Below are 26,712 nucleotides of genomic sequence, written 5' to 3' on the forward strand. Positions count from 1 at the left end.
GAGAGCATTTGCAATGTGTAGAGAAAATTCTCTTTCAGTATCATTTGTAGCCAGTGCATGTGTACTAATATTAGTTAGTTCTCCATTAAATAAACTGCCTCTTTAAATAAAAAGTCAGAAGACTGGCTTACTGTACATGCTCATCTGGCCAAACCTCTTTGTTATTACTCATTATTTTACTGCACTTTTTTTCCTTGCCTCTATAGAGGAAAGAACTGTGCTGTTTGGCCCCTTCTTTGGGGCATTTCCATCCCACCTTATACTGTACATGTGTGCTAAAGGGTCTCTTTAGCTGGGTGAATGTATAAAGTGACCCAGTATGCTATGATGTATAAAATTCCAGTTTTGTCTTTGCATTATTGTTCCACTGTTTTTGAATCAGTATTTGAAGACATTTTTAATACTACGTGATAGAAATCCTAAAGCTGTGATTAAAACTTCAACAAAAAAGACACTATTCTAAAAATACCACTCAAGAAGCAGAAGAAAAATTGTCTTATCTAAGAGTCATCCCTTTCTGAGCCATGATGAATCTAAAAGTATGCATTGTGGACATTTCCTTAACTGGAGTCTACATGTCTTCCTTTGATTTTAAAAAAAATTATTTTATATGCCCCTAACTCTAGAAATAGCCTGCTTGCTGTTGGGAAAAACTCTAAAAGGCTGAACATCAAGGAATATACCCAGCCATCCCTGACTTAGGAAAGGAAAAGAATGTTCCATGTATAATTACATCTCAATGTTGTTGAACATCAAAATATTATGTCCTTCCACTTGTGTTAGAATTCATCTCTTTGGTTTTCCATGGTACTGATTAGTGCTATCACATTAAATCAAAAAACTCATGTAGATTAAAGTCTCATAGTAGGTACAATGTAGACTAGGTATACCCTTGATTGGTATCATACATCTATATATGAAGACTGCATGCAGCTCTTGTTCATTCATTAAACAGCCACATCTGGAGAGCAGATGGGAAACCATCTGAATTTTAAAAACCTTGGCCTATGTGGGTGGAAGTTTATCTGAGATGTTGTAAACATTTGAGCATAGATTCTTACATCAATAGTATCCTTACTGATATGCCTGTGAACATATGTGAGGTGATCACAGTCATGTTCACAGTACTGTGCTCACATCCTTATTTCCCCATCTCTAGAAACTCACCAAAGAACAAGATTGGAGAAAACTGTAGAGATGACAAGTACCCTCAGTGAAATATTTGTGCAGAATCCACAGTTGTTAACTGATGCAACATTTTGATTGCAATGTTTGGAAAAGGTTGACCCATTTGAGAATAAACAATAAGATGCTTTTGCATACTTGAGTGTGATTCCCTCCACATAGATATTCCATTAGTTGCTCAAGTGTGACTGTATCATTTCCTCACTGAGTGACTAAACATGTTAACAAATATAGTACATAGATAAAAGAGGTGTTATAGTCTATGTTACTCATTTTACAACATTCTTCAGCTGTTATGCACTGGTGTGTGTACTGGCTTTTTTCCAGAATGACCCATCCCACATTCTCACAAAAGAATGCACTTATTTCAAAGATGAAAAATAATGCATTGGAAAACTCTGTTCCATGATCACATTGTTCTGACACAGTACAAACTCTGATGCTAGAGTTGTGCTCATGTGCAATGACTTTTTCTGACAAAGCTGTAATTTCACAAAGTGCTGAAAAGAGCCTAGGGGGCTGATGTGTATTTGAGTCTAGTAATAAATACATAACTTCTAAATTGTGTCAGCTGGGTTGAACAGAATCAGGTAATCACGACATGGGGACAGCTCCCAGTACAAGTTCCTGGGAACAGTGGATGTTGTTCTGACAAATGGTTTAAGATTTGTACTGTAGATTTAGCTATATGTGCCAAGCAAGAATTGTTAGGAAGGATGAAAAAAATCTGTGTCTGACCTTTGTATCTCCCTCAAATTCTCCCTTGTATCTTCAACTTTAGATTTTAATGCTTATTTTTGGCACACAAAAACAGTAAAAGTATGGTGTTGATGAAATGGTGTGTGACTGAATGGGCATTTCTGTTTTTGATTTTTCTACTACACATATGGTTAGTTTTCAAGCATCTGCTAATGTTGTTACTATTTGTAAAACACAAACATATTCCAGAAGCCTCTCATATAACATCAGTAAGATATGCACAGGTGCACAGTGGTGCCAGGTGTTCATTGCCACAGAATATAAATGAATGTGGTTGACATTTTAGGCCTAGAAAGTTTTTCTGATGGAGGTCTTTAGATGGAATTCTGAGATTCTCTTTTTCTCTCTGCACACTGTTTTGGAACACTCTGTATGAAAGACGCTATGTAAACTTAGGTGGAGCTGACTCATATCATAAGTTGACCAAACATGCTTGGAACACCACATCCCCATCAGTGGTTGTTGATCCCTAGAAGTGGGTGCTGAGTCATTAATCCCTGTTTATTCAGCTTTAATGCAAAATAGAGCAGCCCTCCCAAGAAGGAAAATGGAGTTTTCTCTGAAGGGGAGATCTTGTGTTTTGGAACTCTGGCAGAAGCCCTGCTCTACCAGGTTAGGATGCTTTAAATTATTGCAGTATGTGACCTTAGAGTTCTGCTAGGACCATTTGGGCGTTTGAAGCTATTACATAGTTTGAAGGTTGGATTAAAATAATTCCAGTGACCAAATTACTTAGGAATGTGTCAAACTAAATAACATCTCCAATAACATCCAAACAATGGCCCTTTCCAGAAGGGCCTTTTAATACGTACTGTGTACGTACTAGGGTTGCCCGGGGGCATCTCTTTCAGATGCCCCAAACCCTAGTACATACACAGTACATAAAAAATGGCGGCTCCCATTCTACATGGGCGCCACCATTAGGACATCACGACCGCGCCGCTTCCAAACGGGGCGGCACAAACATGACGTCCTGGCACCGTGGAAAGGCACCTGTGGCACCCTTTCCACAGCACAGGAAGGAGCTCCGAAACAGAGCTCCTTCCTGGGTTTGTAGCGCTGCTGCAGCCTTTACACAACTGCACCAGCGTCACAAAAGAGAAAGGGGCCGAGTGGGCCCTTTCTCCTTTCCCCGCTGCTGTTGGGGTGTCCTTGGGGCTTGAAGCCCCAAGCGCACCCATTTCCAAGCCGCGGGAAGAGGCCTTTTGCCGGAAAAGCAGCGCATCGGGGCCTCAGGGCTGCCGCTGTGGCAGCTGAGGCCCTGATCCGTCGGGGAAGGGGGCGGGTACAGGCCACCCCAAAGGAGCGGTCTGTAATGCGCCAATGATACCTTTATTGGGGCAACCAAAATGCACAATTACATGTCACAAGTTTTCGGAGTCACACTGGCTTCTTCATCAGGCAAACAGGAGAAAAAAATTTGAAGATATTAGTAATAGGCCTGCATTTTCTGTTTCTGGTCTTATTTCAGATGCTAGGGAAGGTTATTTGCAGGCTGGCACTTCCCCCTTTGGCCATGCGGTCACTGGTAGATTTTCAAAGTCAAGAAAATGTAATGCCCATTCCTTGGAATCCAACATGTCAATGTATGCTTTCCAAGGAATGCTGGATTCCAAGAAAATATATTCTTTGAATTGCAAATGGACATTAAATTTCCTTGACTTTGAAAATCTGTCAGTGACCACATGGCCAAAGGGGGAAGTGCCAGCCTGCAGATAGCCCTCCCTAGCATCTGAACTAAGACCAGAAACAGAAAATGCAGGCGTATGGCCAACATCTTCAATTTTTTTCTCCTGATGAAGAAGCCAGTGTGATTTCAAAAGCTTGCAACATGTAATTGTGCATTTTGTTTGCTCCAATAAAGGTATCATTGTTTGGATGTTAATTGATTTGCTATATGGCCAACACAGCTACTGTTCATTTACTACATTATCCTTCCCCAAAACAGGATGCTTGACATGATGGGACTATAACTTCCATTATCCCCAATCACAACAATGGTTGTGGAGAGATGTGTTATATCACTGTCTGTATAGTTTTACTCTCTGAGTAACACTAAGGAACTGTAATCCTGATTTCTCATGACAGTCCTATTTCCCCATCTTATTCCTGAGTCCAATTAATTAATTAATTTAAATGAAATCTCTCTGAGACTGCGTACTAAGTTAGATGTCACTGGTGGGCAAACCAAACTTAGGAGTTTATCACAAGAAGGAAATCGAGGGGTTATTCCAAAAATATCCCGGGGAAAAAATTAATCGGCATAATTTCAGACGATGTCATAGAAAGACTGCAGTTAAACCAGACATAAAGTAGGATTAATCCACATCTTTTTAACTACAGAACTTTGGCAAAAATGCATTTTCAAATTCACTATATCTGCGAAACTGCGATGACATGATAGCCAAATTCACGTTATCTTTGTGATAACCCTTGTTTTCTTGGTTTTCTGGTTTTCTGATGGTTCTATGGGGCGAGATTGCGGCTGGTCGTGCCTTGAAGAAAGAGCTGCTGCCTCCCCCCCCCCCCCAAAAAAAAAATCATGTCTGGTTTTGATATGTGGTTATTTTGCTTTTGGAAAGGGAGGTTAGGTGTTTGTGAACATGTGCGGTATGTCTAATTCTCCTATATTTCTACTTTATCTCTGTTGCAAACATCGCTGAATATGAAATGCAACTTTGTTTTTTCCCTCCATTTTCAGGTTATTAAGCGCGGAATGCAAATGTGTGTGATCCTCATTTGCGAAATTGCATGTCATTTCCCTTTTATTTGCTGGATAGTTTAACTTTGCTTTAATGTCTCTTTAATATCAAACTTAGCCCCAGTGTGATAAACTCCATAGGCAAATCCAAAGTAGGTAGTGGGATAACCAGTTTTATTTCTGCAACCCCTTTTCCCCCTGCCATCTCTTTCCACCTTTCTACATCTTTTTCTCCTCTCTTACCTTTTTCTCCCCAAGCCCAATTCTTTATCTTCCTTTCCCTCTCTTTCTCTTTTCCCCATACATAGAAAAAATTGCATTTGGTTATGGAACAATGACAGCTTTCACTGCCTTGACCAATGACCATGTCATGAACTAGTGAGGGGAATATCTCCCTTTTGGTTCGGCTGGACATCTTGATGGCTTTTGATACAATCAACCATAGTATCTGTCTGGAACCTGGAGGCACTGTTTTACTGTGACTCTGTTCCTTTCTGTTGGGGTAAGCCCACAAGATGGTTTTGGGGGATTCCTGTTCAGCTCCTTGGCCATTGGTCTGTGGGTTCTGTCCCCCATATTATTCAACATTTACATGAAAACCCTTGGAGAGTTTGTCTGGACATCCAACTCTATTCTTTCCACCAAACTCTAAGGAAGCTGTCGGGCATCAGCAGTGCATTGGATGAGGACAAACAAATTGAAGCTTAATCCAGATAAAACAGAGGTGTTCCTGGTCAGTTAAAAAAAAATCATGGAATAGGAATGTGTTTGGTGGATGGGATTACGCTACCCCTGAAGGTGCAGGTTTGTAGTTTGGATGTACTCCTGGATTCAGCCTTGGATTTGGAGGTCCAAGTTGGTAGCCAGTAATACCTTCACACAGTTAAAGATAGTCCATTGACTGTACTCATTCCTAGAGATACTTGATCTGATCATGGCAACACATGCCTTGATTATATGCAGTTTGGATTACTATAATGTGCTCTATATGGGGCCACCTTTGAACAGTATTTGGAAATGCCAGTTGGTATAAAGAGCTGGAAGCAGCATGTTAATTGAAACTGGTTACAAGGATTATACATGCAGAGGGATCTTGCACTACCTTTGAAAGTAACTTTGAAAGACAGGAGTTGATAGCATGAGCTTTCGTAGACTTGAGCCTACTTTCTCAAATACATTTGGAGTAAGTAGGCTCAAGTCTTTGAAAACTCATGCTACCAACTAGTGTTTCAGTTACTGTCAAAGGTGTGGCAGGATCCCTTTGAGTATTGATTTTCCAGGCTAACATGGCTATATCTTTTAATTCCTTGCTCCAACAGCTTCCCTAGCTGTCATTCTGTTTCCAGGCACAATTAAAGTGCTGGTTATGACTTATAAAGTTCTATATGCCTATCCAGGCTATTGGGCAGACTGTGTCTCTTTGTAGGAGCATGGCTGGGGCCTGAGAGCCTCTGTCCTTGGATAGAATCAGAATAATTGGTGGTCCAAAACTCCAGTTGGTAACATCCGGTAGTGTGTAAAACGTGGTGGTGGTCATTCTTGTTTGGTTGTATAATTGGGGCCTTCTTACTAAACCTAGTGGTCACATGCATTGTTTTTGCAGGATTGGAGCACATGAATAAGAGAAGTCTAACTTTTCCCTCACCCCCTTCCCCATCTTCTCTGGACAGCAGTTAGGATTAGAAAAAAAGGTGTAATTGCCAAGGAGCCAGTGGAGGTTACAGACTGGATCCAGCAATACCACCAGGCATTGCTGTGTAATTTCTTTAGAATCTTGTAAGAAGATCGGTCACTTAATGCCAGACACTGGCCTGTTACAGACAGCCAAAATAAAGCTGCTTCGAGTCACTTTGGAGGTATGGTATTTCAATGATGCATGAGTCCTAAGAGCCTGGAAGCTTCACCAAAGCTGCACTCCAGTCCTTAGGACTGGAGCGTGACTTTGGTGTGGCCTTTGGACTCTTAGGCCGCATGTATCATTGAAATACCATACCTCCAAAGTGACTTGAAGCAGCTTTATTTTGGCTGTCTGTAACAGGCCACAGTCTTATAATTATAATATTGTGTGTCTTTTTCATTCATTCATATATCTCTGTTTTCATAGTATAAATCCTTCCTCTGCTGTAAAGCAAACATTCATAATTTCACTCCTTCTTAAATTATAATCATGATTACAGTTGATCTTGCAATGCTAGGAAATATAAAAGACCTTATACTAAGTCAGACCTTTGGTTGTCTGCTTTGAGCTGTTCAAGGTGTCAGGCATATTTTTTTCTCTCTAACTCTGATTCCTGAAAATTAGATCCAGGACTTTAGGCATGCAAAACATGCACCTTATCAAAGAGCTATAGGCCCTCCCCTGTTTTGATTGTGTCTAACGTTGCAAGTGCCTCCCTGTCTTTACTAGAGCATTTCATTTAATAATTTATTAGCCATAATAAATGCTATTTTCTGAAAAAAATGCATTCTAATACATTCCATAGATCAGCCTGAGCCCTTTTTGTGTGTTTACTCAACAGACAAGGAGGAAGCATGCATTTGCCCCTGTTTCATTGCCCTCTGCATGGCGAGGTTGGTGGGTGGAAGAGAAGAGCCTCTACTCTCAGTGGAGCTTCTGCACTATCTAGTATTCCAGATTGCATGAAGACTCTTAAAAGACAAAGGACGCTGTCCTCTTCAGACCATCACCCTTTTTGTGTAAAGGGCCACAAAACAAGAGATGGAGGGGGGAAGGGATACTACACCTCCTCCTCCTTGCACACTTCACAGTAAAAATACACTTGAACAGAATCCTAAATATGACTTCCTCTCCCTAAATATGAGGTGTTAGAAAGCTTTAAAAGAGAAAATGCTCTGTTCAGCTATACATACCTGTAGTGTAAAGCTTCTGTGTGAGAACTTTAAAAAAAGTATAGCATCCCAAAAGAATGTTTTAAATTAAGCAGCTAACATTGGCCCTCTCCAGACGGGCCCTTTGCGGCGCGCCCACAACATGCTAGGGTTGCCTCGGGGCGGTGTGTGCACACGCCCTGCAACCCTAGCACGTCATGCATGCACCGCCGTTACGCAGCATCTTACACACGGCATGCGTAACCATTACGTCACAGCTGCGCAGCTTCCATACTGAGCTGCGCAGCTGCGATGTATATGTACCATCTTTGGCGCTTTGCGGCGCAGCAAAAAGGAGCCACTTTTTTGAGCTCCTTTTCTGCTGTGCAGCTGCGCCGCACAATTTGTATGCTGCGGTGCAGCAGTGCAGCAGAGAGAGGCGCCGAGGAGGCGCCTCTTCTGGGCGGTCTGTACCCCGCCAACATTTGGAAAAGGGATGAAGATAATACAGTATATATATCTTCATCCAAAGTGGGTTCCAGTGCGTGATACCTCTCACCAAAGCCAGCAGGTAAAGTGAGATGACTACCTTTGGTAGCATGTATAAGGCAAGAAATAGCTAGATGTATTGCTTTTTGTATTTTTACTGCCAAGAAAAGGGAGAACTGCTTGTGAGATTTTTCTGCCTCAGGTTCCAAAGTAACTTGTCTTGCTTTGGTACTTTGCACGTTGACTTGGAGGGAAAGAGGTGAGAATGGATTTTATTCCTACATCTCAAGCAACAAATCATTTGGGGCTGTCTCATTGAATTCCATGCCATACATGAGCCTTCATTTTATTGCAAACTGCCCTGAGATCCTATACTATCAGAGATCCTATTTACTAGATCTTCCTAATAATAGAAATTAATTGATTATAATGGATTGTACTACTGTTTTAGAAGATTCAGTGCTGAAAGGTTTGTGCATGCTAGGGATCTTGAGGGAAATGGAAAGGGCTTTTTCTGTGGCAGAACTATGGCTTTGCAACTCCTTAAATAAATTAGAATAGCTTCATCTTTTTGTTAATTTTATACTCTATTCAATCTGTGAATGACTGTGTAATTACTTTACTAGTACCTGAGTAAGACATGTTGAGGCTTTAAGCTATGTCAGCTTTAAGAAGGCTCATAGAGATACACTTCAGTTTATTCTCATAATTATGTAAAACTTGAAATTTAGCAATTTGTTTGTATTTACAGGCCTCTCATATGCTCAGGCTCTAAGTTATACCTTACTTGTCCATGAATACTTGTTTTTTAAAATGGTTATCTGATCTTGTTTATATTGCTTTGACATTTTTAAATTGTATGTCTTATTGGAGGATTTTATACGGCTGAAGGGGCAGCCTCTAAATAATTGTATTTATAGTTGCATGCCCATACATATGTATAAATTAAACTAACATCATGATTAGACATGTACAGCATATGTCTTCTGGAAAGCAAAAATCTCCATTGATCTTGCTGTACATTCCTTTTTCTCCAGTGCTGTTTTGACTTTTGCTGTCTGGCTCAGTAGAAATTAGCCATGCCTGTGTGTATCTATGGGACTGTGTATTAGAGTTGCCTCTAATACAGTGAAGTCAACTTCATGTGTAGCTACAAAACAATGAGGGTAATTTTTGGCTTAATTACTAAGATCTGTTGCATGTCTGTATAATGCAAGTAGTTCTTTATTTGCACATTAAAGAGACAGATTTCTGTAATGTTGCAGCAGTTCAGAAATCATGAGTAATGTGATTTATTGCTCAGGGAAATGACAGTGTTACATTTTAGGGAGAAAATGTATTTTGGCATACAGCCTGAAGAAAGCATGACCTTAATTATAGCTATTCCTTTTCTTATTTCTGGTTGTTGTGCTGTAACATAAACCTGTGATGCAAACTCATTTGTGGTCCCTTGGTCAAACCCTTGGTCAGACCCTTAATCCCTGAATTCCTTGTTCATCCTTTTTACTTCTAAGGAATATATGAGAAATGGGATGAACTTTCCAATATTTTACTTTCTTTCTCTATAGATAATCTGATCAAAGCCATCCTGTCAGCAACCAAAGATTACCGCCTTACTCCAGCCCTTGACAGGTAAGTAGATAGTTCTGAGAGGCTGAAGAAAACTACCTATAAATTCTTTGTGATTGCTTTGAAAGAAAACGAGGACTTAGGAAAAGTGCTCCTATTCCAGTCCATAGTGTATGTGAAATAGGGCTCCTGGGTTTTTTTGACACCTTCCAAATATTTATTTATTTTACTTGATATTACAACCTGCTTGATTGGCTTCAAAATAAATAACAAGCTATCTTTCAACAAGTGCATTAACTTATCACAGCTTCCCCTGAAGTGTGACGGTATGGCAAGAGGCTTCTACAGTGTTCTGTTCAAACAAAAATGAAAGGTTCAGCTTGTTCTCAGTAATATGCCCTCTGCTAATCTATTTTTTAATATCTGTAGGGCAGTAAATCTGGTGATAAGACTGATTATGGGATTTTTTTTTAACCAGGCTCTGGTAGGGCTTAGCTGATGATGGATATATGTTCATGGGCATAATACACTTGCAGATACTTATGTGTGGATGGATGTTCAGATGCACTAACTGTTCAAGAGCCCCAAAATGTTACTTTTTTGCTGTTTGGTATGTTGGCTATAGGATTCTGGCAATTGTAGTCAGAAAAAGGAGTGTTTCCAAGCTCTACACCTTTCCCCTTTCTGTTCTAGTAGTGAGTGTACAACATGCTTTGCTTTTGTAATCGTCAGCAAACTTAGTGGTACATGGTGGAACTGAATATTGAATTGTCGTGGTCTAATGCTGGCTTCCCACTATTTTCTGGCTCTCTATCTCCCCCCCCCCCCCCCCGACCTTTTAGTATTCCACTGAGGTATGCCCATCCTCTTAGTGTCATGCCATAGTTTGCCATATTTTCTTTTCTGTAGCTAATTTTAGTACTTAAGGTATCTAGCTAAAGATAATCCATGTTTTAAATTCAAGATTTTGACCTAATTAAAATATTAGTCCCAGTAGACCCATTAAGTGAGTGGAACTTACATAAGTGTTGATGTATCACACTGCCATTCTTTTAGTAAATTTAATCTAGTTGGAACTAGCAATTTGATTTGGCCAAAATGGGAATAACTAGCTTCTTTACCCTTGTAACAAAATATGAGAATTTTCCTAGAACTAGAATGTGTTTGGCAGAGTTTGGACTGACGCAAGTGAAAATGACAGGAAAGGCTCAAGAAGGTGAGGAATTATAGTTGCAGGAACAGAGATAGAAGGTGTGGACAGTAAAATATTCTATTCTATAGAAGAGAGTAACTTCAACATGGGTGTTGGAATGTGGCCATTTTTGATTAATGGATTTTCAAGCTTTTTCCTGATGTTTGACTTAAGTAAGGTGTTAAGTTCTTCGCATGTAACTTTCCATAAAATCAGAAGACTTCTTATCCTTTTTTTTTTTTACAGGGTGGGTACAAGGATGAGTTAAATCAATACTGTAAATCAATCTGCATATTATAAGTGTCATTGAAATGATGTGATTGGATTGCAATTTTCCAGTGATGTAGGAAGCCTTTTCTTTGCTCTTCAGCCAAAAATCCAGTCAGCATCTTATTTGCCCAGGAGTATTTCCAAGTGTCTGCCTTATTTCAGATGTGTCTGTTTTATGCAGCTCTAGCCTAGTTTACAAGCAGTCTGCTATTGTGTTATACTTTCTAACCTAGCTTTTACACTCCTTTGAGGCACACTATAAAGTTTCCCTAGACATATTTTAATTTGTGGCATCCCGCAGCATCCCCACTTCCCCTTTCTTAATGCTGGAGGGATTGACTGTAATCCCAAATTGCCTGGTCTGTGGGATTTCATTTCCAAATAGTTATGCAGAGACCATTTCTTCCCACAATATTTTTTTAAAAATACAGAGTGGTGAGCATGAAGAAGCAGGAGGAAGGCTAGAGTTAAGGGAGTGGCCCATGTATTACATAGGCAGTTTCTATTCAACCTGTCATTTTTTCCAGCCTCTAATCTGTCAGTTTCTGTGGAACTTCCAAATGAAGACCTGAAGGTTGCATTCTTGCTGTCCTGGGCAGCAAAAATCTGCCAAAGAAAAGGGCAACCTGTGAGCTGAGTCTGCATTTCTTTCTAGACTCATATTAGCAAACCTAAGTTTGTGTATTATTTGACTTCTGAACTGCCAGGAATCTCTGATATCCTCTGCTGATGAGAAAATATTGAAGGATCTGACCCTAGCAATTTTAGCTTTTCAAAAAGGATGAGATTGTATTTTTTAAATATTATTTATTACATTTCTATTCCACTTTTCATCAGTGTTGAGAAAGACAACATTTATTGCCCCTCACTCCCATTTTATCACAATAATCCTGTGAATTCAGTTACATTAAAGGAGAGTGGCTGGCCCATGTTCAGCTAGTGAGCTTTATATCTATGTAAGGATTTGAACCTAGGTCTCCTTTGTTCTTATTCTCTGTGCTGTACTGTTCCTCAGATATCATTGCTTTCAAATAAAGTAGCTATTTGTGTGATAGGGTCTGGTCAAATGTTTCTTCCAGATCTCTGAGAAAAGGACAAGGAGAAATAGCTTAAATACCAGAGGAGTGATCCGTATCTATCATTGAGATTAATCAAATGAAAGCAAAATAACCTTAACCATCTATTTCACTATAATGTTAAAAGTCCCTTTAAAGCAGCAGTCCATTTGGTTCTTCAGTGTTTCTTAGAGCTTTATAGCTGGGTAATTCTCTAAGGATTTACTGAAAGCTAGCCTCACATGGCCCTTATGCTCCCTGCTTGGAGGGTGGGTGGGGTGGCTGTTTCAGAGGGAGGCTCCTCTGGGTTCTTAAAATGCCAGGCAGCTGCAGCTTTGCCAAACGTCTGCTGAAGTACAGTAGGCCAGTCTCTCAGTGTTTCTGAATCTTATACTTATTGACCCCCCCCAACTGTCATTTTGCCAATCATGATTATCAGCATACAATTGGTTCCTGTCCCTGCATGTTGCGAAAGCTGACATATAAAATCATGCCTTACTATGCATGATTAAATAGTGTTTGATTAAGCAGTTACTAATTTCCTGAGCAAAAAGAGATTAACCTGTACTCAGTTTCACAGTTTAATATGAAAGTAGAAACTTTCCCCTTGCAGTTGTTGTTTCATTCGGAAATGAAACATTTTATTAGGTATTTAAATGCAAGGATTTTACTGTGAGCCAGTAAGCCTAAGATATGATGAGAACTGTTCCTTCCTTGACTGCTTATGTTGCTATGCTCCTTGTACTATAAAGTGTCAGTCTGTTATTGTGAATTAATAAGAGTACAGCCTCTTGATTATTCTTGCAGTGCCTGGATCAGATCTTGACCAGACGCAGCTCTCTGCTTGTGGTTTTGCTGTTTAACCAACTTCTCTGTGTTTCTTCTTCAGTCTCAGTTGCCGACGATGCATTATTGTGGGAAACGGTGGCATTCTAGCAAACAAGTCGCTGGGCTTGAAAATTGATGATTATGACATTGTTATCAGGTGAGTTGCCTGGGCTAGGAGAGAGAATGTTATGTTATGTGCTTCTTCCCATTTAAGATGTCATCATATAGAGTGAACAATGAGTTGCTATAGTTCACATCATGAGGAATAATATAGCATGAAGTTATTCATAAACTTTTTGAATCTTTGAATGGTTTATTCCTTCTTCAGTATTAGAAATGCCTATCTGCTTGAGATCTATAAACCTGTTTTCTGTCTTCATGGTGGTGGTAGTCTGAATGCTGCAAAATAAATTGCTTTAAAAATGGTATTGGGGAAAATGTGTTGGGCATCCTTGGTTACCCATGTATTTGTTATTGTTAGGAGCTGCTGCAGAGTGTGAACTCTTTAGTGGGAGGAGAGTTGAGAGAAATAATGAGCTATGTCCTCCTACTTTGCTGTGGCCACAAAGAATGATTATAAGGGCAGAGTTGAGACCATCTTTCTGTACCACATTTGTTGCCTGTGTAACTCTTGCTAGGAATTAGGTTCAGCTTATAAGGCAATAAATGGAAAAGCTTCAAGGCTTTGCTGAGGAACCAACTGTGAATTTTTTCCCCCTTCAAGTTAATTTTGCCATGGGATTCTTGGGAAGGAGTCTTGGCAAGGGGCTATGCATAAGATTACACATCTTGTCATGTCGTTTTGAAGCCCACGTGCCCTTGTTTTTAATGTTTTCATATCAGACTACTTTTTCTTAATGTGGGAGACACTAAGGGTGGGGATTCTCACTGGTTGTAGGGAAGAGACAAAATGGCAACTTCAAAAATTAAACTCATTAAGATGTTTGGATGTATGAATGAAGAGTAAGGGTTGGCCCACTGCAATAAACCCTTTTACTTGCTCAGCCACATGGGAGTAGCATGGGGAGAGATGTTCCACATCATATGTCTTGTCTAGCAACTAACCTGGGTGTTATAGCTCCCTTTAGGTCCAAGACATGAAAACATCAATGAGGTAGAAGGGCAGCTTTTAGCATTAATCTATTTTAAACATAAAAGCAGTCATCTGCTTTTGACTTTTCACTTGGCCAACATAAAAAAGAGTGAATAATTACCCAGTATGTCTACTGGAAACTTTTTATTTATATAGCTTTTTATTGCCACTAGGTCATTTTGAAGATGTATTTATATTTAACCCTTTTGAATAGGAGTAGCTATATCTCCTCTTTCAAGTCAACTGCTGCTTCTTTGTGGTCTCTGTTATTCCCAGGAACATGTTATCTGTGCCTGCACAGTGCATCATTCAGAACCCTCTAGAGCAGTGGTTCTCAAACTTTCCCCCCTTTTGCATCTCATGTGTGTGTTGCCCACCTCTCGACATGGGTTCTTGGTATCAGCAGGGAGTTGATTCCAGTCCTCACCAGCAGATACCAGAAAAATAAAAAATAAAAATTTTGCAGATGCTCAAGCATTATTTATAATTTAAATTTACCTGTATTTGAGCAGCCAGGCTGAAGAGCAGTCTCGGGGCAGTGAGGTAGGCTGTGGAGACAATGCCTGGGGACCAAAGACCCATTCTTCCTGCCTCTGTTGTGATTTGACACAACAGTGTTCTGCTTTGGGAATTAAGAGGAGGAAGAATCCCTGGATTTTGCCTGCACTCCACTCAAGAAGCTAGAAGCTGCTGTCTCCCACTCACACACCAGCCTTCTGCTTTGGGACTTACGAAGCTGGTGTCTCTTGCGTAACACTTGTGTGCAGTGGGCAAAAAAGGGTAAAAAATAGAGCTGGGTTAAAATATCATTTTCTCTACATTGCCTATGAGACAGGCTTTCTCTTCAACTCTCCTCAGGCTTTGAAACTTCTCTGTCGATATTGTTGGGGAAACTGGATTTTAAGCCACCTCTGTTTTATACCATTTTCCTCCCACTGCCCAGGCACAGCTCTGCATTACCTATGAGGCAGAAGACCCTATTTTCAGAGATATCCAACACAACGCTCTGACTCTGCCTCCCTTCTAATGCTTTTTGTGCCTAATGCAGTCATGCATTATTCCTAGTTGACACTGTTGTCAATACCATCCACTTCAGTGAAGTTATACAGCATTGGGTACTTGATTCTAGAATTGTCTGGTTGCTGCAGATTCCAAAACCAAATTTGATTATAGTGGACACTGCACATCCAAGTCTTCTCAGAAAATGCACACAACCTCTGTTGATTACAAGGGTAGTAAGCTGGATGTAATGAGAAGGAATGTCTATTCCATCATATCCTTCCTCAGCCACGTGGCTAATTATAGCTCCTGTGTGGGTGCTTATTGGAAATTCATTTGGGAAAAATATTCCCATATTTTGACAAACTTTCTGAGCATGACAGAAGGGCTCTTTCTGTTCTCAAGGGGGAAACTCACTCTCTTGCTGGACAAAAAAAAAATCCAGATGGCAAAGCATGCTGTGGGTTGAACTGGCAGGACTGTTGCAAATGCAATTGCAATTTATCAACATGCCTGGTTCCAGTCCTCAAGTCTTTCCACCACTGCCACGTCCATGATTGAAGACCTGCCTTTTGATGAGGTTGGGCTGTTGCATTCTGACAGTGACCCCAAATTGGAACACAGCCATAAAATGAGGACCACGGCAATAAAGTTTGGTTTCTAATCTCAGTATAATTACTCCTCCCCTATGAGATCTTACATGTAAAAATATACTCCAAACTACTGTCATCACTGCAGCCCCAGATTTACTAACAGCATTTACTAACAATAACAACAATATGTACTAACAATAACAACAACAAACTTGTAGTGGCATGCTCACTGAAGTGGTGGATGATCTGAGACTATGTCCCAAAGGGAATGCCATTTTTTCTTCCCCAGCCCACTGTGACAGTCACTAGTGATGTACCCCTAGAGGAGTGGGGAGCACATTCTGCCAGTTGCATAGGCAGAGGTCATTGGTTAGAGTGGCTTTTCACATCTATGCCCATGAATTCCTGGCTATGCTGAAAGCCTTTTGGGCCTTCAAAATGCTTCTTCAAGGAAATGTTGTTCAGGTAGTCTTGAACAACAACACCATAGTCTTCTACCTAAACAAAGGGGAGCACAATTACTGTATATACTGATGTATATGTCTAGAAATTTAAATAAAAAATTAACCCCAAAAACCTAAGTTGACTTATCCATGGGTCAATGTAAGTATTGTATCTTAACTCTTATTTAAAAGAAGGAACCATCGCCTTGTGAAAGGCAAGAGTATAATCTGTCCTGGAAGCACCGACCGCCTTTGCTCTCTCATCTTATCCAGCTTTAAGAGTGAACGGCAAGAGTTATGGCTACTGGAATTTTTTGACATTGTTTTCCTTTGCTTCATCCTTTAGATCCTTTACTATATGCCCCTAGATTTTTCCCTCGACTAATCATGGGTCATATCAAAATCCATAATTTTGGCCCCCAAACTTGCCCTCAACTTATAATAAGATCGACTTATAGTTGCTTATATATGGTAGACACCCTTCTCTGTTTCTCGATCAAGTTACGGGATTGGTGCATTCGAAAGAATATTCTGTTTTCTGCTATTCACTTGTGAGGGAAAGGAAACACTCTTGTGGACACCTTGAACCAAGTACTAGTGTCCTTTCACAAATGGAAGCTACACATGGGCACCCTTCAGACCATCTTCTGGAGGTGGGGAATGCTGGCCATCAGCCTTTTTTCATATCACTTCAGAACAGGCAATGCAGCATCTTCTGCTTAAGAGGTTTGAGACACAAGACAGAGATTCAACAAGACAGAGTCAGGAGCTTATTGATCACCCTGTGATTGGCAAGGCAGCCATGGTTTGCCCCTCTTCTGCCCCTCTCCAAAGTCAATATCTCAGGCCTCTACTACTTCTAGACCTGTTGACACGCAACGATGGCAGGATAAAACATACAGATCTTCAAATGATAAAGCCCACAGCTTGGAGGATATTCCTGTGATTCCTTTGCCTGACTCAGACACGTTATGGCTGCAGCCTAGAGGCCATCCACTCAGCACTTGTACACCTATATGTGGGCTACATTTTCTGAATTTTATTTGAAAGGGGTCTCTTCTAAGGTTGCCAGTGTCACCCACATACTGGACTTTTTGGTTTCCCTATTTTCTAAAGACTTGTCCCTGCTTTCCATCACATGTTACCTGACAGCAATAGCCTGGCACCTCCAGTGTGTCGACAAGGCTTCTTGCTTCTTGAATTCCCAGTGGATTCTACAACTGGTCCTCTTTCAACTGCCCAGGACACCTTTCAAGCTGAAGGCTACTCATCTGGAAAACAGTTTTTCTAGTAGTAGTTAGATCCACCAGAATTGCTAGTGAGCTCTGTGTCTTACAGCTGGATCAGCTTTACCTACACTTTCATGGGGATCAGATGGTACTGCAATGAGACATTTCTTTTCTGCTGAAAATTGTGTCTGCCTTTCATCTAAATCAAGACATTAAAGTTAGGAAAATCATGTGTGGTCATTTTTTTAAAAAAAATGTTCAGTTGTAAAATTGCTTTTGCACTTTTTCCAGTAATTGTTCAAAGCCTTTGCTGTTTTCTACTAGTAATATGGTGTTACCTGCGTATCTTAAATTGTTGATGTTTCTTCCTCCAATTTTCATACCTCTTTCCTCTGAATCTAATCCTGCTATATGTATGCATATAATATGTTCAGCATGTAAGTTAAACAGATAGGGTGATAAATGCAGCCTTGCCAATTGGAAACCATTCAGTTTTTCCATATTCTGTCCTGATGGTAGTTTCTTGTCCTGAGTACACATCAGGACAATCGAATGTTATGACACACCAATTTCTTTAAGAGCAATCCATAGTTTTTCATGATCTGTTCTACACAATCAAAGCCTTTGCTGTAAAGCACAGGCTGATTTTCTCCTGAAAATCTTTGATGTGCACCTTTACCCAATGTATGTTTGCATGATCCTAGTGCCTCTTCCTTTCCTTAATCCAGCTTGGACAATGGGCATTTCTTGTCCCATATATGGTAAAATTCTTTGTTGTAGAATTTGAGCATCACTTTGCATACATGAGAGATCTGGTGGTTACTACAGTCACTGGTGTCCCCTTTCTTGGGGATTAGAATGTATATTGAATGTTTCCAATTTGTGGGCCATTGTTTTGTTTTCTATATTCATTTATGGGTTTTAGTTAGAACTAGAGTAGATTCTATCTCTGTAACCTGAAGCTATTGATATTCCATCTGTTCCTGGTGTTTATTTTTTATTTCTCCTAGGTGCTCTGAGTGCATCTTCCACTTCACTTTCTAAAATTGTTGACTTTTCTTCAAATGTTTTTTCTTGAATTAGTCTGTCATCCTTTCATCTCTTTTATATAGTTTTCCAGTGTATTGTTTCTGTTGTCTTTTTCTTTCTAGTTGGTCATGTAATATGTTTCTCTGCTGGTCATAAAACACCCCCAGTTTGGGTTTTAATTCTCCCTTTGATTTCCTGGATCTTGAGGAAGTGGTCTCTTGTTCTTCCTTCATGTTGTAATTTCTATTTCTTTACATTAATTATTATAGTAGTCCTCTTTGTCCCTGCACACAAGTCACTTAACAGTTGCATTCACAGTTCTGACTCTATTTCTGTCCCCTTTTACTTTTGCTTCTTTTCTGTCTTTAACTACTTCAAGAGTTTCATCTGTCATCCATTAACACTTCTCTTTCTTTTTGACTGCAGAAAATGTATTTTTGCACTCCTACCTGACAATATCCCTGGCTTTAGTCCAGAGTTGTTCTGGCTTCCACTCAGTTAGGCTTAATAGCACAAATCTATTTTTTTTACATTATCTTTTTTACATTATCAGGATCCACAGCACTAACAAGTGTTAGAGAAGTCCTCTGCCAGTATCACCCACAACTACTTTTGCTGCCCAGTATCTGTTTGACACATTTAGTCTGGCTCCTCAGCAAAAGCCTATCTGACATGGGAGACCCTACCAGCAGCACTGCTGTCAGCAGAGACTTTTTCCTTACAGGAGCATGCAATCCCACCCAGATGGAAGGCTAGTGCCATTGGTGGGATCTTGTATGGTAGTCTAGCTAGCACAATCTCCTAATTATAATTAAACCACAAACTGAATAACAGGTGAAATACACTATGTATGACAAGCTGTGGTGACATATATCAGTCTCAGCATTACAGCCTTAGTAGAGACTAAATGGTTAACAGAAGTTCAATATGTTGTATGAAAAAAACAAGAAGATGTAAGAGGGATAAGAGTGGACAATGACAGTTTCCTTTGTATTTCTCTTGAGAATTGTGGCTGTTGCCTTAAAATGAATTCTGAGCTTTCCTTGGGCTGGTGGAAGAATAGATTTTTAGTGGTAGTTTGTTTGTTTGTTTCTTCATAGAAATCTAATTTGTTTACCACTTTCTACATTCAGTGTGGGCAGTTTGCGGACTAAGCAGGGGAGCTCTACTCCCCATCATTTTGAGATGAGGTGTCTCCCAGCTTGGTCCTCAAGCATCACTGACACTTAGTATACACGCACACAAACATGATCGAATGGGTAGGTGTAACCAATTCTAAATGTTTCAGTTTTAACTGTTTCAGACAGTTATGATCTCGTAGCTTATAACAGTGGTACTTTTATAAGTATTTAATTTAGCTTTTATTTTTGTCACCATTCCCAATTACATTCTGGAATAAATGCATCTCAGAGATCTTCTCTGGTTTTCCTGCAGGTTGAACTCTGCTCCAGTGAAAGGCTTTGAAAAAGATGTTGGTGGCAAGACAACAATGAGGATAACATACCCAGAAGGGGCCATCCAGAAACCAGAGCAGTATGAGAAGGACTCTTTGTTTGTGTTAGCAGGGTTCAAGTGGCAGGATTTCAAGTGGCTGAAGTACATTGTTTACAAGGAAAAAGTGGTAAGATAAGTCACTTTTCAAAGAGGAATTTGTGTAATTTCATGACTGTTCGCTGTAGTCAGGACTTCCAGTGCAGCGCAGTGCTGGGCAGTGCCTAAGTTTCTTGCACATAGAGTTGGCCCTTGGTATTTACTGGGGTTGGTTCCAGGATCCCCCATGGTTACCAAAATCTGTGAATGATCAAGTACCATTAAATGCAGTGGCATAGCAAAATGTTGTCTATTATATAAAATAGCAAAATCAAGGTTTACTCTTCAGAATGTGTGTGTGTGTGTGTGTGTGTTTTCTAGCTGTGGATGCTAGAATCTGTGGATAAAGAATCCATGGATACAGAGGGCTAACTGTATCTGCTACTCTGGGCATTTCTATTTACCTCAGTTACACTAATATGAGTATATTCCCTAATCCAAGAATAACATGAGTATAGATACCTACTAAATTCAGTTGAAGCAGTTCAGATATTTGTGCAGACATGTGGGGTTGGAAGCCAGGTAACAAATGATTTAAAATGATACTGTAGAAAGGGCATCTGTTTTCAAGCTATCTTGTAGCAAGTTGTTATTGATAGAAATAAGACAGATAAATTAATCCATCAGCTATAGCTAGTAAATTCAAACAAATCAGGGAAGTTAGCTAGTCCATCAAGAGGCTCCGCATTTCTCAGCACAATACAGTCTGCACAGCCCATAGATGAGCAGATTCCACAGAGGGTTTTAATGAGTGCTTGACATTAATGAGGAAATTCCAGACTTAGTCGTACTTGCATGTTTCATTCTAGACTTTCTTAGCTGCTTGAGGCATATGCAGCATATGCTGCACTGTGCACACATGGAGTGTATTTTATTACAGGCTGACATCTAAATTAACAAAAGGTTGGAGAAAGCAATGCTTTTAGTGTGGAGGTGTCAGCATTTTTTGATCTGTGTTACTGGATAAGGAGCCAGCAGAAAGATACTTTAGAATTTGCCAACCTCAGCTGAGACACTTCAGAAATAATTGGGCCAATTTGAGAACACAGGTCTGGTTTATGCAAACAAGATATCTAGTTGGTTGTATTCAAAGGTAGTTTTTTACCTTAGAATAATAATTTCATCTGCAGAGGGCTTTCCGTGAACATCTGGTTCATGTTGATAAAGGAGCCAAGTGAGGGCAAAGGTTTCCCAGAAAATACCTAGCTCCCAGGCTTTTCCCACTCTCAAGAGTAAAGCTGTACCTACTTTCACCAGTGGTTTGCCAAAAAGAGCAGCTTATGGAGCAAGTCCCTGAGGCATCAAGAAGCTGTCTTTATTAGTGAAAGTATGACAGTGAATGAGCACCAGCTTGCAAGTGCAGCCACACTCAAGAGTTTCCTTATTGCAAAGGTGCGTCTGACACACAGTTCATAGGGTTAACTTTAGAGGTTGATAGGATGCAGCTGTATTTCAGCAAAGAACAAGGAAAATTGGTGGCTTCCTCATCCTATGCACCAGGAGTGGATATCTATGGTTCCCCCATATGCTCTTGAATTTAAATTCCAAGCATCCTTCACAATTTGCTGTGCTGTTATCTAATAATATCCAGAGGTCCACAGATGCCAACTGTTGTCTTACACACAACAGTTGACCGCTAACTTGTGTTCATCACCAGGAGTAAAAACCACAAGGCTTACTGTGAGTTGGGATTGTTCTTCTCTCGGCCCTCACTAAAATGAGTTCTAGAGGCTTGAGTGGGGGGAATGAGTAGAATCAATTGTCCACCTTTTGTACAGCACAACCTGTGGTGTTGATTTTAATATTTAATAATTTCACTCTCTCTCTCAAGAGAGAGAATGAGGGAGAGTGAGTGAGCGAGCAAGCAAGCAGGGGTGTATAAATGGAGGAAATAGTTTCACTACATTGCATTTGGCCATAGCTGCCTGTGAAATCCCCTGAAAAGCAGTTTTGTCTTTTATACTTTCCTATGAGATTTCAGAGACACCTCACTACTACTGATGGTGAGTCCTTTCTGGGGTGGGTGGTGACTATTAATATTATGTAAACAGGTGGGTTATAGTGTGTTACAACATAAACTGCAACTAAGTTCTCTTGGTTGTATAACTCATCACCAGCTATGATTTTGTCTTGTTCATATTTACTTGAATGTGTGAGCTATCTGCTACTATCGAAAATCAGTGGGTGATTCAGATAGGTTAAAATTAATCCACTTTGCCCTACATCAAAGAGGAAATGGGTACTTAAGATACTTAAGAATGAGTCACAACCACAGGTTAAGCAAGAGGAGAGCATAGGGAAAGGCAGAAGGCAGAGCTGTTAAACTGACTCCCTCCCTCCTGTTATATACACACAGGTACTGGAACAGAAATTCCCCTTTCCTCCCCCCCTTTTCACCTTGTTCTAGTGAAGTGGTTTTCCAGGGCAAACTGAGAGGCATGTTCAGAGAGGAGCTATTATAAGTGTCATGAAAGTTTGTAAAAGGTTTCTAATCCTTTTATAAAACAATTGTCAAGCTGCTGCTGCTCTGTTACTTGTTCCCATTTCTGACACACAGAACATTAGTCTTCCTGAGTATGTTCATTTTTCTAAAAATAATTAAAATTTCTACTTTATAAGTACGCAGTGACCACCAACAAATACCAGGTGCCATAGGCTATATTTTAGAGGAAGGAACTGCCAAAACCTCATGTGCACATACCTGAGTATTCCTTGCCTAAGAAGACCCTATGAAATTAATGGGATTATCATAAGTCAACAGGTGATATAATAATAATAATAATAATAATAATAATAATAATAATAATAATAATAGGATTTATTTATATGCCTCCCAATCACTGGGAATCTGGGCGGCTTACAACAGAGGGGATAATAGACGGTTCCCTGCCCTCAGGTTTACAATCTAAAAAGACATGACATAAAAGGAGAAGGGAATGGTGAGGGGGGAGGGCATCAGGTCCAGCATTCTTCTCTCCCTCTAAGGCCTGGACCAAGGCAGATGGACTGGTGGGAGGACTCTTTTTCTTAATCGAGGCCGGGCCCGATGGCATTGGGCCTGTCCTTTCACTCCTTCCCAGGCCAGAAGATGCCAGTTGGAAGGAAGGAGGGGAGGGCTCTTCCACTTCAGGCCTGATGGCGTTGGGGCTGTCCTTTCACTTCCTCTGAGGCCAGAAGATGACAGTTGGAAGGAAGGAGGGGAGGGCTCTTCCTCTTCAGGCCTGATGGCGTTGGGGCTGTCTTTTCACTCCCTCTGAGGCCAGAAGATGACAGTTGGAAGGAGGGAGGGGAGGGCTCTTCCTCTTCAGGCCCAATGGCGTTGGGCCTGTCCTTTCACTCCCTCTGAAGCCAGAAGATGACAGTTGAGGGGGGGGGGTGCTCTTCCCACAACTATATTTGCTTCTTGTCACACCTACTGTTAGTTCATAATGCAATTGTTCATTAGTATTAGTAGACTATACATGCTTCCTAGATTGTACTAATTTTCTTTATGTTCAAGGCTCTGGTTCTCTTCCCCTTCTGTTTTCTGAGAATGGTGTAGTGCCAATGATCAGTAATTTGCTATGAATATCTAAACCCTCAACACATCTGTCCATTATAAAACATAAGTTTAACTCATGCCGGTGCCTGATTTCAAGGCTATTAATCACCAAGCGGAATTAGACACATCACTAAATGTGCCATGTTTTCCTCTTGTTTTATAATCTTTTCAGTTTTCTAACTGGCTTGTAAAATTATTTGGCCTTGCTAAAACTCAAGAATTAGTCCTTGGTAAACAAATAACATTTGATTCCTCAAAGATATATCAGACTCTCAAACCTCTGCTTCATTGGTGTTTCACTGGAGGCAGGATCTTCACATTCTTTCTTCAGTCCTTCCTTTGGTTCTTCAAGGCTACCAAAGCAACTTCAAGAAATGAAATTTCCTAATGTAAGGGATTATCTAATTCCCTCCTCCATCCTGAAGGATCCTCAGGAAGCAGCAAAAAGAGGTGGGAAAAGACTCCATCTACTTCCCTCCCAGCCATATCTCAGCCCTGGCACAGATCATCTCGGCCCCCCCCCCCCCCCGCCTTCCAGAGGGAGGAGAGGAGAAAACAGAGAGAATGGACAAAGAAAATCAAACAAGGAGCCAGAAGACAGATGAGAGACTAAAATAAAGAAGGTCATGAGAGGGGAAGGGAGGAGGAGGGAGGGGAACGGTAGGGAAACAGTCAATTCAACAATAATGCAGGGGAAGGGAGAATGATACAGGAAAACAACTTCTGGGCAGCAGCTGTAGTGGTGGGTAAAGAACAGCAGTGAAGAATGGCAGTGACATCATAGCTAACACTTGTTAGCATTGCGCACAGTGAGGTGTAGATGGTCCTTCTTGTGTAACCTCCCCCCACCTAGAAAACCTTGTGAGGAGACCTCAAAAGTGTCACATAGGCAGGACAAGAGCACTGATAGATAGATAGATAGATAGATAGATAGATAGATAGATAGATAGATACTAAAAGAAAACACACTTGCAAGAGCAGCTAAGGGCAGTCAGATATGAGAAGCAAGCAGTAAACACTCAGAAGGACAAAGCTTATCAGAAGCAGCGCCACATGTAAAATAGGGATGTAGAGTGTGAGAAGCATGAGCCAAGGGAAGCTAGCCATAATGAAAATGGAAATGCAACGCATGAACATAGCAGTACGGGGGGTGAGTGAGATAAAATGGACAGGAATGGGCCATTTTGAATCAGGCAGCCACACAGTGTTCTGCTCAGGGAATGAAAAGACAAGAAGAAGCAGGGTGGCTTTCATACTAAGAAAAGATGTTACAAAAGCAGTCAGAGGATACAATGCAAAATCAGACCAAATCATCTCAATAAGGCTCCACGGGAAACCTGTGAACATCACCATAATTCAAGTATATACCAACCACTGAGGCAGAACAAGAAGAAATTGATAGATTTTACAAAGGAGTACAGGAAGAAATTGACACCACATCAACACAAGATATCAAACTGATCATTGGAGATTGGGATGCAAAGGTTGGAAGTAAAGAAGAATCAAAAACAGTAGGCAGATTTGGACTAAGCAAAAGGAATGAAGCAGGTGAGCATCTGTTACATTTTTGTGAAGTGAACAACCTATTCATTGCAAACACATTTTTCAAACAACCAGAGAAAAGGTTATACACATGGACATCACCAGATGGCCTATACAAAAACCCAATAGATGACATAATTGGAAGTAAAAGATGGCGAACCTCCATACTGGTGGCCAATACTAAACCAGGTGCTGATTGTGGCACAGATCACAAACTACTCATTTCAAAAATAAAAGTAAAACTCAAGTAGAGAACAAAACCAGTCATCATACCAAAATACGATTTAAACATTTCCACAGAATTCATTGACAATATAAGAAGCAGATTTGCAGTACTAATAGATTGTGAACCGGAAGAGCTTTGGTCTGAAGCCAGGGCATAATAAAAGAAGAATGTATAAGACACTTCCAACAGACAAAAATAAAGTAAAGAAACCATGGATTACAAATAAAACACTACAAGCAATAAAGGAAATAAGAGAAACAAAATAAAAAGGAGCTAGGAATAAACTAAGAACCATGAATGCAACAATACATCAGCTAGTACGCAAAAATAAGGAAAAGTACTACAACGAGTAATGTAGAGAAATAGAGGACGACATCAAAAAGGGAAGAATGAGAGACCTATTCCACAAGATTTGAGAAATCAAAGGAAAATTCAAATCAGGGACCAGGACACTCTACAATAATAAAAATAACACAGTTCAAGACCAGGAAGGAATAAAAAGACAATGGATACAATACACAGAAGAATTATATAAAAGAGACGACAACATGAAGGACACATGGAATGAAGTGACATAATTATAATAATAATATTTATTTGTATCCCGCCTCTCCCTGTATTGGATCGAGGCGGGTAACAACAAACATAAGAACAATAAAAATAAAACACAACAAATCATAAGTAAAAACATAGCAAAACATATAAAATCCAATTCCCTATCTCCCTCTCACCTTAAAATACCATTAAAAACGACAATTCCCAACTGGAGAGTGAACATTCCGAGGAGGTCAATTAGGGAAGGCCTAATAAAAATAACACAATTCAAGACCAGGAAGACATATGAAGATGAACCCCCAATTCTAAAAAACTGAGGTGGAAGCTGCAATAAAGAAAATGGCAAAAAACAAGACTCCAGGAACAGATGATATCCAATAGAACTGTTGCAATCCACTTTGATAGAATCAACTCTAGTGCTAACCAACATATGTCAACAGATATGGAAAACAAAACAATGGAGAACAGATTGGAAGTGATCAATATACATCCTCATCCATAAAAAAGGAGACACAAGAGAGTGCAGCAACTATAGAACCATAGCACTATTCTGCCATGCAAACAAAATCATGCTCAAAATTCTGCAACAGAGGCTCCAACTATACAGGGAGAGAAAAATCCAAACAGCGGTCAGGAAAAGAAGATGCACCAGGGATCACACTGCCAATATATGCTGGATAATGGAATGTAGCAGGGAGTTCCAAAAGAAAATCAGCATATTATTATTATTATTATTATTATTATTATTATTATTATTATTATTATGCTTTATTTATATATGCCGGGAGGACTAGAGAGAGAGTTGTGGAGGAGGAAGGCAGAGAGGCAGAGCCTGGTAGGACTCTCTCTGGAGGGAGAAGGAAGGAAGGAAGGGTTTCCCCAGGGTTTGGCAAGGTTTCTTCAGGGAGGGGTTGCCATTGTATCCTCTGAGGGTGAGAGAGAAGGACTTTCCCTAGGGCTTTGCAAAGAGAGGAGTTGCCATTGCCACTTCTGAG

General features: G+C 40.2%; 1 protein-coding gene across 4 annotated transcripts in view; it reads left to right on the forward strand.

The window, feature by feature from the left end:
* ST3GAL3 (ST3 beta-galactoside alpha-2,3-sialyltransferase 3) overlaps nt 1-26,712 on the forward strand; it is a 279,714-nt gene that overhangs the window by 171,640 nt on the left and 81,362 nt on the right. For all 4 annotated transcript variants that reach the window (XM_089514962.1, XM_089514963.1, XM_089514965.1 and 1 more), the window contains 3 exons: nt 9,532-9,595; nt 12,939-13,034; nt 19,698-19,884. In XM_089514962.1, the coding sequence (XP_089371088.1) occupies nt 9,532-9,595; nt 12,939-13,034; nt 19,698-19,884 (347 nt within the window). The remainder of the gene's footprint in view (nt 1-9,531; nt 9,596-12,938; nt 13,035-19,697; nt 19,885-26,712) is intronic.

This window comes from Sceloporus occidentalis, unplaced genomic scaffold (genome assembly GCF_023333645.1).
Source record: "Sceloporus occidentalis isolate IW3139 unplaced genomic scaffold, rSceOcc1.0.p SCAF_3, whole genome shotgun sequence".
NCBI lineage: Eukaryota > Metazoa > Chordata > Lepidosauria > Squamata > Phrynosomatidae > Sceloporus > Sceloporus occidentalis.